The sequence below is a fragment of the Leopardus geoffroyi genome (genome assembly GCF_018350155.1).
Source record: "Leopardus geoffroyi isolate Oge1 chromosome C2 unlocalized genomic scaffold, O.geoffroyi_Oge1_pat1.0 chrC2_random_Un_scaffold_44, whole genome shotgun sequence".
NCBI classification, from domain to species: Eukaryota; Metazoa; Chordata; class Mammalia; order Carnivora; family Felidae; genus Leopardus; species Leopardus geoffroyi.
The window spans coordinates 246,734-261,909 of NW_025543554.1; the positions used below are offsets into that span (position 1 = coordinate 246,734).

Consider the following 15,176-nt stretch of genomic DNA (forward strand, 5'->3'; position numbering starts at 1 on the left):
TTGGCCAAAGTACATGCTACCTCCTTACATTCTGGACTGGAGTGCGGTGTGTGTTAGGAGAAGTGGGTGACCTGGTTACCCTGTGGAACATTCATTTGTATACATCCTTACCTCTCAAATTGGGAACATTTAATTAATTATTTGGTTAATTATTTTTACCTTTACTTATTTATTTCGAGAGAGAGAGAGAGAGGGAGAGCATGAGCACTGGAGGAGCAGAGAGAGAGAGCGAGAGAGAGAATCCCAAGCAGGCTCCATGCTGTCAGTGCAGAGCCTGATGTGGGGCTCGAACCCATGAACTATGAAATCGTGATCTGAGGCGAAATCAAGAGGTGGATGCTTTAACAACTGAGCCACCCAGGCACCCCTAATTGGGAAAATTTAGAAGCATAAGTTGAAGGATCAATGTCCTCATAAGAATTAGTTTATTTAGAGAAAATTATTTTGCCTTTCTCCTTCTTGGGATGAGAAAGCAGTCAAATGCTTACCTCTACATTACTGCAATTTAAATATTTGTTTATTTACAGCCCTCTTTTTTTTCCAGAATAGAATTTGAAGCAGGGGATTTGCATTAAAAAGACTTGGATACTTAACTGTCTTCAAGGCATTTTTTGAAAATACATTAGGTCAAAATTGCTCTCTCTATATTTCCCACTTTTATTAATTGAAACTTACAACATGCATGTGAAAATTTCCATCTGCTTCAAGGACATGCATAGAAATTGTGGAGGTGAGACCCATTGCATAGAAATGAGTACTTTCCATTTATTATGCTGTGTTTGGATGTAGGAATCAAGTAAGCTTAATCAGTGTGAATCTAGAATATGTCTGTCAATAGATGTGAAACTCCGTATATACTCCAATTTCTCGAAATGATAGATTGTGTTCTTATTTCCTCAGATGTATTTGTCCTTGTGCTGGTCATACAGCTGGGTGTGTGTCTATTCATTCTATTTGCTGATATTCCAGAATTATACAGGCGTTTGGATGTAAGTCTTATCTCTGGGCTATGATGATGGTTTACTGTTATATAATACCCTGACTGCAAGAAGCAGGTCACGGTGGCAATTGACATGGACTCGTGACACTGATTATCCTTTTGGAATAGTAGAGTTAAAAAAGAATACTACATTTATTTGTATTTTTTTAAATTTAAGCCAGCCAGGAAATAAGATTCTGTCTAATCTTGATTTCAAATATTTCAGAAGCATTGACCATTTTTCTTTTAAAAGATCCCTGTAAGAATGGAAAAATCTATATACATACACTGTTTCAAGCGTAAGAAATTTTTTCCCCCTAAGCACTTCTGTTTTGAAGCTGTTGAAAACAGTTTGCCTATAACACTTTTTCTGTTAATTCTCAAATTCTGTTACATCTTTAAAAAAAATCTCTATAATAAAGACGTGTTTGTATGTTCATACTTAATGTCTGCAAAACTTGTTTGCAAAGAGCCATAACTTACCTCATGAACTCTCTTAGAGTGTAATTTTGAGGCAAATGTCAAAATCTATGAGAAAATTTTTACATATACAAGCTAGGGGAAATGTGTATTTCAATTCCTTTAACCTATACTTTTGAATTAGAAGTTTATTATTACCAAATGTCCTTTAGACCAGTAAATAGAATACAGAAGAGATGGTAAAAGGGAATGGACTTTTTTTACTTAGTGCTACGTGAGCCTGCCTGCCCACCTCTCCAACTCAAAGACACGTGTCATGAAGGCCAAGGTCCTATCTTATTCAGTTTCATGTTACCAGTGCCTAACATAACCCATGGCACATAAGGGCAGTAAGTGACTGATCCTTGTAGATCCGGTTCCTAAATGGAGATGAGCACTGGAAGCTCACAGTTCATTGCAAACCAGCAAAACCTTCACCAACCCTTCTTGACATGTGGCATACAAACTCATGTCTACATTCGGTTTTCCTTGTGATAATTGTATCACTGTGGTTAACAGCGTAATTGCCACTATTGTTAAATATGTTCATGAATTTGAGTAAGCAGTCATGGAGATAGTCTTTGGCTGCTAGACTTCTAAGTGAGTTAAAACTTCTTAATCCTGCAGAAGTTAGGGTTACGATATGTTGGGTTTAGTCACACTCTTTAAGAGGAAAGAGTCTTACAGAGAGGCTGATTCCTCTGGTACAGCAAAACAGGGAGCCTATTTAGTTTTGGGGGGACCTGTGTGGGGTCATTGCCAACATGACTGCCAAGGAGTCTGCAGAGAATTATTGCTCACCCTAAAAATAATTATTTTTCTTCTTATTACATAAAATTGTGGGTACATTCTAGAAAATGTGAATATGCAGGCAGAGAAAATTATAACAGTATTCACTCTATCCTTCCATCTTTGAAACTTTGTATATTATAAAAGCGCATTGACTGATTTATGCAGTTTACTTTAAATGGAATCATGCTGTTTTGTAACCTAGTTATTGCTCATTTTAAAAAATTGCATTTTTTTAAAAATAGAGATACATTCACAACGTTTAATATTCAAAAGTTAAAAAATTCTGTCTTCTCATCCTTTTTCCCCTGCTACCAGGTCTCCTCTCTGGAGGCTACTGATGACAACACTTTATTTTATACATTTTTATTTTTATACACATATTTTATACACATGCCTACACACACACACAGACACATATATATATTTCCTTTTTTAAATTTTTTTAAATGTTTATGCATTTTTTGATAGAGACAGAGCGTGAGTGGGGGAGGGGCAGAGAAAGAGGGAAACACAGAATCCGAAGCAGGCTCCAGGCTCTGAACTGACAGACATAGCCTGATGCAAGGCTCGAACTCACGGACCGTGAGATCATGACCTGAGCCGAAGTCGGATGCCCAACCGACTGAGCCATCCAGGCGCCCCATATATATATTCCTTATATGTGTATTCTGCCACATTCTTACACAAATAGCAGACTATTAAATTTGTCCAGGTCTTCTGAGCTGAAGATGGCAAAATGAGATGAGACGTGTGAGCAAGCTATGGAGGAGACCCTCATGGGGCATGCCCATGGCTGCCCCGACCACACAGGTTCTGCACCACGATCTTTCATGTTACAGTGTATTTTGGTAATTGTCCCACGACAGTACATAGAGCTTCCTCATTCCTCTTTTTACGTTAATATATTGTTTCAATATACATATATGTACCATAAGTTATACGCAGCCCCCGTTGGTAGACATTTAGGCTGCTTCCAATGTTTTGCTATTCCAAACAAAGCTGCAATAAAATAACTTTATACCTATACCATTTCAGGCATGTACAAGTCTGTCTCTAGGATAAACTCCCAGAAATGGTTTTCCACTTTTCATTTCAATGGCATTGCCCTCCATAGAGTTGTACCAGTTTATAATCCCCCCAGTGTAGAAGGCAGTATATGAGACAGTGCCGGGTACAGCAGTGTGCCCTTGGTTTCATATCATCCATCCATCCATTCATTTATCTAGCCAGACATCCATTCCCATCCAGCTCCACTTGCCCCACTGGTGAGTACCCTTGTCATGGCACCATCTGTGCAGCCGTGCACACAGCCCTGAGGGTAAAGCCCTGGCTCGGGGCTGCAAAGCAGGGCTCAGCTGAGGGGAGATGTGGCACCAGAGAGACAAGGGCAACACTGCCCCTGTCACATTCGACTTGTGTACCATCAGAGCCTCCTGGGAATAGAGCCACATTCCTGTATTCCCTCATAAAAGCGAGCAACGCAAGCACACAAAAACACTTTTATCAAATTTGTCAAATTTTGATCGAATTGATTTGGGGAAATTGAGAAATTACAGGGGCACCAAAAAATAAAAAGGAGAAGAAAGAAAGATAAAAGAACAAAAGCAGCAATCATAGTTTCTGTTATTTTGTGTGTGCCTCTAATATGCATACATGTAATGTCTACATGTAAGCATGTCTATTACACACGTGATTTATAACCTATGAAAATGTACACTGTGAACGTGTGAACAGCTTTCTGACATTTATTTGTCTTCAAACTAACAGTGATTCTCCATCTCCCACCAGCTTCTCTGCACTCCTCTTCTGTGGAGGGTTTATATCATCATTATGCTCAGCTCCAACTTCATTGTGTCCCTTGTGGTGGAGGTAAGTGCCCTCCGGCTTCTGATCACTGTGGGTAGGGATGGACGGGGCATTCTTTGGGAGTCTGAAAAAAGGAACAGCCTTAGAGGATAAGAGTCAGCAGTCCAAGAAGCTCCCTGCCCGGTGACATGAGCAATGGTGCTTTCCTCTATTGAGCTCCAAACAAGGTGTTAATTTTCTTGTCTACATGGTGGACCTGGAGAGAATGGGATTATGATGTCTAAGGACCTGTTCATTTCTAAAATTCACAAGTAGAGAACTGACTCAATTCATTTTTTTGAAATTACGTATGATTCACATACTACAAAATTCACCTTCTTAAAAAGTGTGCAGCTCACTGAGTTGTGCAACCATCACCACTAATTCCAGAACATTCTCATCACCCCAGAAGAAATCTTGTACCCATTAGCAGTCGTTCCTCATTCCCCCTTCCCCCTTCTTCACCCCTTGGCAACCACTAATTTACTTTCGGTCTCCACGCATTTACCTATCAGGACAGTTCACATAAAGGGAATCATAGAATATGTGGCCTTTTAGGTCTGGCTTCTTTCACTTAACAACGTCTATTACTTTTACTTTACACATGGGAAATAAGATTCATAGTGAGCTTTTCTTAGATTTGATTCTTCATCTCCCATTTACTCCATTTCCTCAGTGAAATGAGTTTGTGGTCTCCTTTCTTTGGCTATGTGGTTCACTCTCCTCCTTCAGCGCTGTTATTTAGACCGAATCTTCATTCTTCAAAGCCTCCTGGAGAACAGGGGTCACCCCTAGAAAAGACATCTGTGTCAAAGGGGAGGTGAGCATCAGGTTCCATCTGTCCCCAATCTGGGTGGCAATGTTTCCAGTGGCAAACACAGCCTTATGCCAGTGAGGGGGGAATCCCTGGAACCTGACTTCTCTGCAGCACCTTCTTTAACAGGCAGGGTAAAAACCACACAGGAGCCAGTGGCAGAAAAGAACATAGAATTAAGGTACTAGAGCCTCTCTCTGTGTGCATATCCAGGGCTTCTCAAACTTGAGTGGGCATCAGAGTCACCTGGAGGGTTTATTAAAACCCAGGTTGCCCAGCCCTTCCCCTAGCATTTCCGATTCAAAGGTCTAGAATAGGCACAAGTGTTTGTCAGGTGATTCTGATACTGCTGGTGGAGGGACCACACTGTGAGGTACCGTGCTAACCCGTATGGTCTCCAAAGCCACCAAATTAATAAGAGAGGATCGCATGAGTGTCCTCATACCCAGCTGCAGAAGGATGAACCTTGCCCTTTAAAGGATAATCTTGTGTTCGTACCTTGTCCCTGTCAGTGATCACATTATTTCCTCTGCCTGGTATAGCTTCCCCCAATATCTCCTTATGGGAATGCTATTCCATCCTCTATGGCACAGCAGTAGTAGTATCATCTTCATGAATCTTTCCCAAAGCCTGGATGGGTGAGTCAAGTAACAGTGGTTTAAACAGTCAAGATATTTACTGTCTCACTTAACCGGAAGATTCGAGGTAAGTGGCCATAGAGTTGGTTCAGCAACTCAGTGGTGTCATTGGGGATCATCAATCTTTCTCTCTTCTGCCTCCCCATCTTTAGATACGGGCCTTTCATGTTTGCGTGTATTGCTTATGGTGTCCAGATAGCTGCCGCATAGCTGGGCGTTATCTGTGTTTTGATGCAGGAAAAAAAAAAATGGAAGGAGAGGCACCAGCAAGCTTTTTTTCCCTTAAGTATGAACTTTTTATAAGGAAACAAAGTCATTTTCTATAGCCACCCTGCAGACTTCCTCTTATGCCTCATTGGTCAGAACTGTGTCTTATTGTCATCCTGAGGAGAAAAGGGTTCTGGGAAAGTGGATCTATGCCAAACATTAGACAGATTTGCTGAGATTGTGTGTGAGTTTTTTCCTCTTAGGTGGGCAGGAAAAAGTTGGGAGGATTGTGCTATAGGTAATGGAGCAACAAAGTCTCCCATAATCCTCTAGCAGGAAGCCATTCGAATGTCACCATGTTTGCAGTTAAAAGAAAGCATAAGCCGGAAGTAGTTCACCTGGGTTGGAATCCTTTCTTGCCGCCTGACTCTGGGCAGCACTTGCAACTCCACTTCTCTATGTCTCCGTTTTCTCATCTGAAACGCCGTGATAATAAGGGTACCTAACCTTACAGGGTTACTGTGAGCATGAAAGGTGAACACAGAAAAGCATGTAGTAAATGTTTGATAAATATAAACTATTATCATTATGTTATCTCTTGTGATACTTAGCATTTCTTAGTTTGTATCTATCAGTCATGCAGGCTTTCATTTGTTCATTCACTCCATAAACATTTGTTGACCCTGTGCCATGACCTAGGGTGCAATTCGAGGCAGATCCTGATGATGGAGGGGTGCTGCTCACAGTCTACAGAAGCAAGAGGACCAGTGCTACAGTTATTTGTGTGTAGATTGTGTAAACGGCGCTGGCAAGAACTCATCTCAGTATCTACAGAGTCTAAAACCCTGCTTTATTCTAATAGAAAGCTGGGTAAAGCTTTGTTCAATTATTAAATGTTAAGAAGTGACGCTGCTCACCTCCAGCAGATGGAGAGGATAATTTGACACTCATGAAAGATTAAGTTTCTCCTTTGTTTCTCGAGTCCACTGAGAAATGGAGACCGGCGTAGATGTTCAGTGGGGGTTCCCAGCAGCTTTCACACTGAGAAATGATGCTGTGGGGTCCTAGCTCTCACCCCCAGGCTCCTGCATGGCAGTCTTCACTTATTCGAAGTTACCTTCTGCTGTCAGTAGGCATTCAGGAACAAACCAAAGCCATTTGAGTCTGTGGTTGAAGGAAGTTGTAATGGAGAATTACAGACACTAAGATTTCATGCCCTATGAGGTGAGCAGAGTAGATAAAGACCGCAGGCTATCACGGATGCAGCAAGATGTTTTCCTCACATAGCTCTAGGTATATCTGACAGGAGATACTAAAGATTGGTGGCCAGCCTGTGACAAAGATGGTCCAGAGAGGTTTCAAGGGACAGGCACGGGGGATGGCTGGCCTCCTGTTGCACAGTTCCAAATATTTCCTGGTCTGCTGAGAGGACTAAGACTATCCCTAATCTTAGAGCAGTTTTGAATGGGATCTTATCCTCACCTTGCTTTCTCATGATCTAACCTCCAACTGAAAGGCATAGGAGCTAATCTGGATAGCTTTAATTCCTCTCGTTTTTATTACTTACGTGTTTGTGTATATATGTGTGTGTGTATGTATGTATGTGTGAATTATTTTAGTAGCCAATCTGAAGAGCTTGTGTGGTGAAGTTTTTGTTTCTAGTTCTACATTTAATTTATAATGTAGAGTGACAGAACAGGTTACTTCTCGGTCCTTCAGTTTCCCAATCCAGACCAGCAAAGTGAGACAGGCCATTATACTTCTAGAATTGTGATAACACTCGAGGCATGTCTTATAGCACTAAAGTCTCTCTGTGTGTGTCTGTATGTGTGTTTGGTTTTGTTTCATTTTGTTTGTTTGTTTTTTTGTTTAAAACCTGATAAGATATCCTAGAGGTAAGTTAGACTTTAAGACCAGTAATTGGATACCTATGATCCAGCCCTATTCCAGCTCGATGGAGAACTACTGTTCTCTTTTTAATTAAGAAGGACGAAACAAAAAACAAAAAAGCAACTTGCTGTGGGAAAGTAATAATTTGTGGGGCTGAGTACAAAATGAAAAAGTAGAATAACAAGTCTGGCTAGGTGAGCCCTGAAGTTTACGAGATGCTCTTGAGATGGCTGTGTGGGTCTTTAACAGCCTGCTAACAGATGATCCATTTTTTGAGACAGAAAGATTCAGACTAGCTGTTCTCTATTATTTCCATTGGCAATGGGACTCCAATATCAAAGATGGGTGGAATTTAAGAAAACTACTACCCTGGCAAAGGTCCTTGTAGAATCCCGTAGAATTGATTCTTCCAGTCTAGCAAAGATACCACTGATAGACACCAAAATGAGTTCTCATTCTGTGGGACAGCAGGCTTCTCATATTTTTTGTTTTTCTCAAGATAACTTCTAAGATGGTTAACTTTTATGACATGATAAAAATGAAAAAATAACACAATAACCTCTTATACACTTTGTATTATGTTATAACTTGAGATCTGTATGAGGCTCAGTCTAACTCATGAAATAAAATGGCAGTCCAAAATGTTTCCAAAGAGACAGGTCTTCTGTAATCTTAGAAAAATGCATTGTAGTGAAATACTTGTAGATGAAAGAGGCCACAGTGAATAGGGCCACAGTACATAGCTTATTGTCTTATTTATTTATTTATTTATTTATTAAAAAATTTTTTTTTGATGTTTATTTTCTTTTGAAGGAGAGGGAGACAGAGCATGAGGGAGAAGGGGCAGAGAAAGACAGAGACACAGAATCTGAAGCAAGCTCCAGGCTTCGAGCTGTCCTCACAGAGCTCAAACCCATAAACCACGAGATCATGACCTGAGCCAAAGTAGGAGGCTTAACTGACTAAGCCACCCAGATGCCCCCATAGCTATTTGTTAAGTAAATAATTCATAAAGGTGGTAAAGGGAGGCATCTATACCATGCCCTGCCCTACACTGTAAGGAGAGTTACACAAAGAAGGAATTATTTCTAATCACTGAAGCTCAGATAAGGTAACTGATTTGTCCATAGTAGATGTCAGAGCTGGAACTTGAATCCGGATCTGTCCAGGTGTAAGACTGTGGCCCACATTCCAATTTATTGACCTGTATTCGGGACTATGCAGTCATATGGCAGGGCACACCAAAGCCACATCTTTCTATAAGGTAATTCCATGGGGTGTGGTAGGGAGTGGACTGCAGAATTTGAATGATTTTAAATTTAATTTATATATGAGATTCAAAAGGAATTTCATCCTCGAGGCAGACTACTTCAAGCTATGTTTCCAGATTCTTAAAACTGGGAACTCTGTCTTTTCCCAGAAGAGTTCCTTGAGTGGAAAAGCTTGAGAGGCTGAGACCTATCTCATGAAACCACATTGGATTTGTTCGTACAGGCCTCAAGTTTTTTGTCAAGCTGGATCTAAGCAGCTAATGTGGTAGCTCCTCCGTAGGGTCTATGGAGGACCATAGCCAACCTCTGGTTGTAAAGAATAACTCTCTTATTTTGCAGGAGGCCATTATTGAAAACCGAGCCCTGTGGACAACATTCAAAAGTTGTTTTGGCTATCAATCAAAAAGCCAGTATCGGATATGGCAGAGGGCCTTGGCAGATGACCCCAGCTGGCCCCCGCTAAACCAAACGTCCTACTCTGACATGCCAGAGTGTGGCAGGGGGGTGTCTTACAGCAATCCGGTGTTTGAGAGCAATGAGGAACAACTCTGAAGCCAAAGTGATCTCTAAGGTGATAAAGCATAGAAACAATGACAAAAGGGACCAGTTTCAGTAATTTTCAAACAATGGGACTCTTACAAAATCAGCTGGAGTTTTTGGAATGAAAAAACCTATCCAATCACGGTCGCAAATTCAAGTTTACCTGATAAAATACTTTCTACAGAGCAGAACACTGCCCCCAGAAGAGTGCCTTCCTCTTGATTCTGAAAGTATTGATGGTGTTGGTGAATCAAGAGTGAGCCAACGATGGCAATCAGCCCAGAGACTGGGAGGCTAAAGGACAAGGAGAATATATAATCTCTTTTCTTAGGTAACATTTTTTAAATGAATTGAGAGAAAGCAGCACTATGTGTAGCCATAGAATTGTAACATGTGAAGGATCACCTTTGAATTCTTATTTTATTGATGGAAAAACAAGTGCATGAGAGCCATTATACCAGTCTTCACTGTCTGGTTTCCTTTCCTGCATAGTACTTTCAGAGTTGAGACATTTTCCTCTGCTTCTGGCCTTCTCCTACATATTTGGAAGGATGGGCTAAGCTCATGCTTCAGTAACAAACAAGTCCCTTGTCTCAGTGGCTTAACGCACAAGAGCTTCTTTCGTGGTCCAGGTGACTCTGTAGACTAGCTCTCCTCAGTGGTGACTGCTTCAATCTGTTGGCTCCACCGGCTGAAAACAAGTACTCCACGTTCACTATGATGGGAAAGGAAGAGACTGGAGAAGGCACAAAGGCTTTTCACTGCCTCACCCAAAAAGTGGAATGCCTCTCTTCCACTACTCACATCTCATTACTCAAGGGTTTGGCAAAGGAGCTGGGAAGTACAGTCTCCTGTGTTTAGGGCTGGTTTCATGGGCACATGACCTGTGCAGTCACCTGGGGCCCCATGCTTAGGAGGGCCCCACATTTGGTTTAATGCTTTGCTGCTGCCATCTCGAAATTCTTAATTTTTGATGCTCTTTGATACATGCTACTTTAGTTTCTCTCCCAGGAACCCGAGGTGTACCAACTACATAATTTGTGGGGCTGAGTACAAAATGGAAATTATTTTTGAGAAAAATTAGTCTTGTACCACAACATTATATGTTATCAATTGATGTAAGTGCTTATGCAATCTACACATTTCTTAAGTTTGAAAAGGCTTCAATTTTCAGGAAACAGAAATTGCCCTTATTTTATCACTATTACAATTTTGTTATCTCGGATTCAATTAGCATAGAAAACATCCAGATTTCTCTTAGCTCAGCAGACAACTCTGAGTTTTAGGAAAACATCCACAGATAGTATTTTAAAGTAAACGCAAAATATTAATTACAAACTTCAAATCCTAGGTGAAGGTTCTGGACAGGGGGTGTGTCCCAAGCTGGCTTTTCTCCTTATCAATAGCATCTGCAAGCATTCCCTTCCCTGGCTGAATTCCGGAGCATGGCTGGAGGCTCTGTGGCTGCAGATAATTCTGGAAACACAGTGTTTCTCAGCCACGAAAGTATCTTGTTGCTTCTGGTTTTAAAATAGGGTGTGAAGAATCATGTAAATAGGCTGCAGAATCATTGTCTTCCTTGGTACAGAAAGAAATGTTTCCTTTTACAAAGTTAGCCACAGCAGAGATATGGTAGCTCTGAATGTCTTTTTCTAAAACTCGTAGTTTTCTCATTTTTCAACAGGGCAGGCTGGAGATGGTCTACAACCTAGTCCTGGGCAAGGGCATTCCCAACTAGAAGATCCCCTTACCAGGTGCTGTCACCTCTCTTGTCTCATTTGCATTGCACGATTCACTCAGACTCAGGCAAGGAAGGGCTTATCATCCACTTTTACACGTGAGGAAACTGAGATTCAGAGTAAGGAGAGCAGACCCAGGCCTCAGACATAGATCTCCTGAGCAAACCTTCTGTTGTTTCCAAATACGTCCTAATTACAAAGCTCCAGCAGGGCTGGGTGTTTGGGGTGATCTCACAGTCAAACAAAGAATAGGTTTCTTATTCGCCAGGTGGAAGGAAGCGACCTTTTGCTAATACCAGGGCCTAATGTTCAAATGAATGCCAGGCACCCTGCCAAGCTTGGGCTAGAGGCAGGTTAAAAACAAAACAAAACTAAAACCCATGAGTGTCTGTCTTTCTGAGACTCTGAGTTGCTCTTACCTTGGTCCTACATTCCATCCTCAGTGATTCAACAAGACCAGCAGGAAAACAGAGGGAAGACTCCATTTCCTCACCAGCCAAACAGCCCTAAAATCTTTGTCAAAAGGGACTTATTCTGAAGACTGTACTTGAAGTTAACTGTAACTGAGAGGTAGTGAGAAAATGCTTTACTTGAAAAAATGGGATTGGGAGGTATGGTCAAGGGATGTGAGAGTTGTTTTCAAATACTTGAAGGGTTCCTGTGGGAGAGAAGACTCCCACCTGTGCCTGGTGGCACGCTCAGTGTGTAAAGGGCACAGTGGGAATGGCATCAGGCTGACACGAAGACCACTGCCCCAACAGCTCAAACAGCAGTGGAAGCTGGTGACCCATGAGGTGTGTGCCCCATGACATTGGCAATACAAGGGGATATTCAGAGACCAATTAGAGGTGGAAGTCAACTATCCGATGGAATTCAATTACCTGCCAGATCCTTTTCAGACTTATATGCACATGTCTCAATCTTATGCTGTGATGTGAACCATTTACTGTCACTGCCCACATAGAATATCAGCCTGCCTATTGTGGGGAGATGGGCTGGGGAGGACAGGTTTATAGCCCTGTGAGGTCCCACAGTCAAATGGGCTTGACTGCTCTGTACCTTGGAAGGTGGCTTTGGTTGGGGATAAGATTCTAGAAAACAGGTACCCACTGATGGGTCCTGACCACCAAACTGACAGCTGGGACATACTTCTGATGTGTGTGTTTTCATAGAAAGAGCTACTTGAAAAAATTCAGTAAAAAAAAATGTGGGAGAGTGTGCCAAACCTGAGGTCAGAGTACCTGCGCCTGATACGCTTGTCTGACCAGGACTTGGAGGAGAAAAGAACACAGTCATCTGATCCACATCATTTAAAAGGTCCCCTGTATGTTCACTCCAAGGTACGCAGCTCTGACCCACAGAGAGGAACTCTGGCTCTGGGTTCTTCTCACTAAACACGTAATGATCTGAGAATGGAAATATGTCTGTGCCATCTGCATCCTCTGAGCTCATAGAAGGGTGCGTGTGCACACTTGCAGATGCAATGACTAGAAAAGCAAGTATTTATTCAGAGTCCTGTATTTAGTTTATGCTGTAATAAGTCATTCTGTGCAAAAGAGGCAAGCATAATCTGTAATTCTGGTGTTATAAAATCAACCTTTTTCCCTTTCTGCAGTGGGTCTTTCACTGTGGCTAATACTCCAGGAATGTGGAATCAAAATCACATCTTTACAAAGTTTTAGACATTTCCTAATGCTGTAGACACCATTATTCCCCGCTTGGTAACAGGGCACTACCGTCTACAAAAACTTTTGCACTCATTCTATTGTTTAAGTCTCATGACAATCTAAAGAGGAAGGCAGGGCAAGGATTACTATCCTCTTTCTTTTGATGAGGTACCAGACCCTCCAAAAGTCTCAGTAACTTGTACAAGGGCATGTAGGAGCTGGAGCTGTGTTCAGACGCAGGACTTCTGCCAATGAGTTCTCTGCTCTGTCACTCTCCCATGTTTCTCCTGGATGAAATGTTTGTAGCACTGAAGAACAAGAAGGCAATCAAGGCAAGGTAACCATCCAGTGGACTGCCGTGACAAGTGTAATTGCTTCTAGAAAGAGGTTTTAGTTCTCATAGAAGTTCTCTTGAATTTGATCATCAGTCACAGAAAGGTCAACTCCCATCGCTGAGGAGTAAAATCCAATAACCAGAGGCCTACAGCCTATTTTGTGGGAGCAGATATAGCTCTGGTTTGTGATTTCGGTCTCCAGAAGCAGAAACCTATATCTTTGCTTGAATTTTGCTCGGCCTCCACTTTGTCCAGCATTTTCGAGTCATATGGACTCTGTCTTGGCTTTAGGCTAACCTCCCTTACGCCAGTCGGTAGCTCATTATTGCCAGCACTCGGTAACTCACTCACTCCAGGCATACAGGGACTTACTTTCCCAACTCGATACCTTTGCTCATGCTGCTTTCTCTTTGGGGGCATCCATAATTCTTACTCTCCTCCCCACATGCCCAAATCCCACCCATTCTCAAGACCCAGTTAGAATGCCACCTGGTCTGCAAGCCAGAAGGGAGATCTCTTCTGTCTACACACTGCACTCCACAAATGTCTCCTTTGTGTGGCAGGCACCTCTTTTGATCATGCACTATGGTCCTGTGCCTTTTTGAATTCCTCCAACTCCCACCCAACTCCACTTTAACTAGAGTGCGCGTTCTCTGAGCGTAGGGACCAAGCCTGATTCTTCTCATCTGCCCACTCGGCACCCAACACAGGGCAGTGGTTGGGGCTCGGCAAGCAGCTGTGGCATGATTGAATAAAAAATATAATCACTAGGACATTTTGTTGATTTATTTTTCCTCCTTTGTCTGTGAACATCTGCTTTCCATGCAGTACAAAGAAGCTGAACTAAAACAATAGGACTATGAATAAAAACACAAAGTGCAAAGTATAGTGATTCCAACATGGAAGCTTCATCAGTCCGGCTGCCCATTTACATGGCAGAGTGCGGAGGTATGCTGTGGAGTTAGATGGGTTAGGCATGTGTTGCAAAGACACTCTCAATGTGTAGGGGACCCAAGGAGTGAATTTATGTGCAGGGACAAAAGTTCTCTCAAGGATACGCTCAACCCAAGGGGAGGGAAAACTGGGGCAGGGCACTTTGTTTAAAAACCAAGGGACAAGGTTTTGGAGGACAAGGGAAGTTTGAGTACGACTGGGTGTGTATTCTCTCTGTTCTCTGGTTTCACCCTAACTTTCAGAACTTTTGCAAGGACTTGGGAAGCTGTGATAGTGAGAGAGGGAGTGCAGAGAGGGAGAGAGAGAAAGAGAGGAAGAGCTAAACCGTCTTGTGTTCTGTGTGTCACAGTGCAATAAAAGGCGGGTGGAGAGAATCCTGACAGTGTTGTGGCTGTGGGAGCACAGATGCATGTTGCTAATGGCTGATCGTATCATGCACAGACACATAGGTAACAAGTAACATGGATAGTCTGAGCATGTCTCCAAATGGCTAAAGGAGATAGAAAGTGCCTGAAGGGGATGGAGAATGGACAAGTGAGACAGAGTGGCCATGCGGTCACAGAAATCTGGGGACCCTGGCAACCAATCTCAGGGTCAGACAAGGCCCACAGAAGCCTCGGGCAGGAGCAGAGATCATCTCAGAGTGGTGACCTGTGGTACCTAGAGCCAAGCCCGGTGGCAGGAGGGGAGAGCATGCTGTGAGTAGGAGCCCTGCAAGCAGCATCACTTGCAGAGGGCTTCTGTGGAAATTCTCAGTGATTCAGGAGGGACTTCAGAGTGGTAGGCCATCTGGGATCCAGGTTGTTCCAGGTTTATGTAACCAGAAAACATAACTTACAAAGATAGGAAAGATTCCTCCCCCCTAGGTGAATGCCTATTTAGTGGAAGTCCATACAGGAACATGTAGGAGGGATACACTCTGAGAAAGCTCCACAGAGCCCTAAAGCCACTCTGTCCCTGGCCTGCGTAGGCACAGAACAAAGCACAAGAGGAGGTGACTGCACAACTGGCTGGATCCTGTGGTCTGAAAGCTGAGCCAATTCTGT

General features: G+C 42.5%; 1 protein-coding gene across 1 annotated transcript; it reads left to right on the plus strand.

Annotated features, from left to right (window-relative positions):
• The first annotated feature begins 909 nt into the window (after nt 1–909).
• On the plus strand, nt 910–9,898 carry LOC123595649 (probable cation-transporting ATPase 13A4). Its single transcript, XM_045473335.1, has 3 exons — nt 910–989; nt 4,019–4,099; nt 9,235–9,898. The coding sequence occupies exons 2-3, from the start codon at nt 4,061–4,063 to the stop codon at nt 9,445–9,447; spliced, it is 252 nt and encodes an 83-aa protein (XP_045329291.1). The 5' UTR covers nt 910–989; nt 4,019–4,060; the 3' UTR covers nt 9,448–9,898.
• Nucleotides 9,899–15,176: the final 5,278 nt, after the last annotated feature.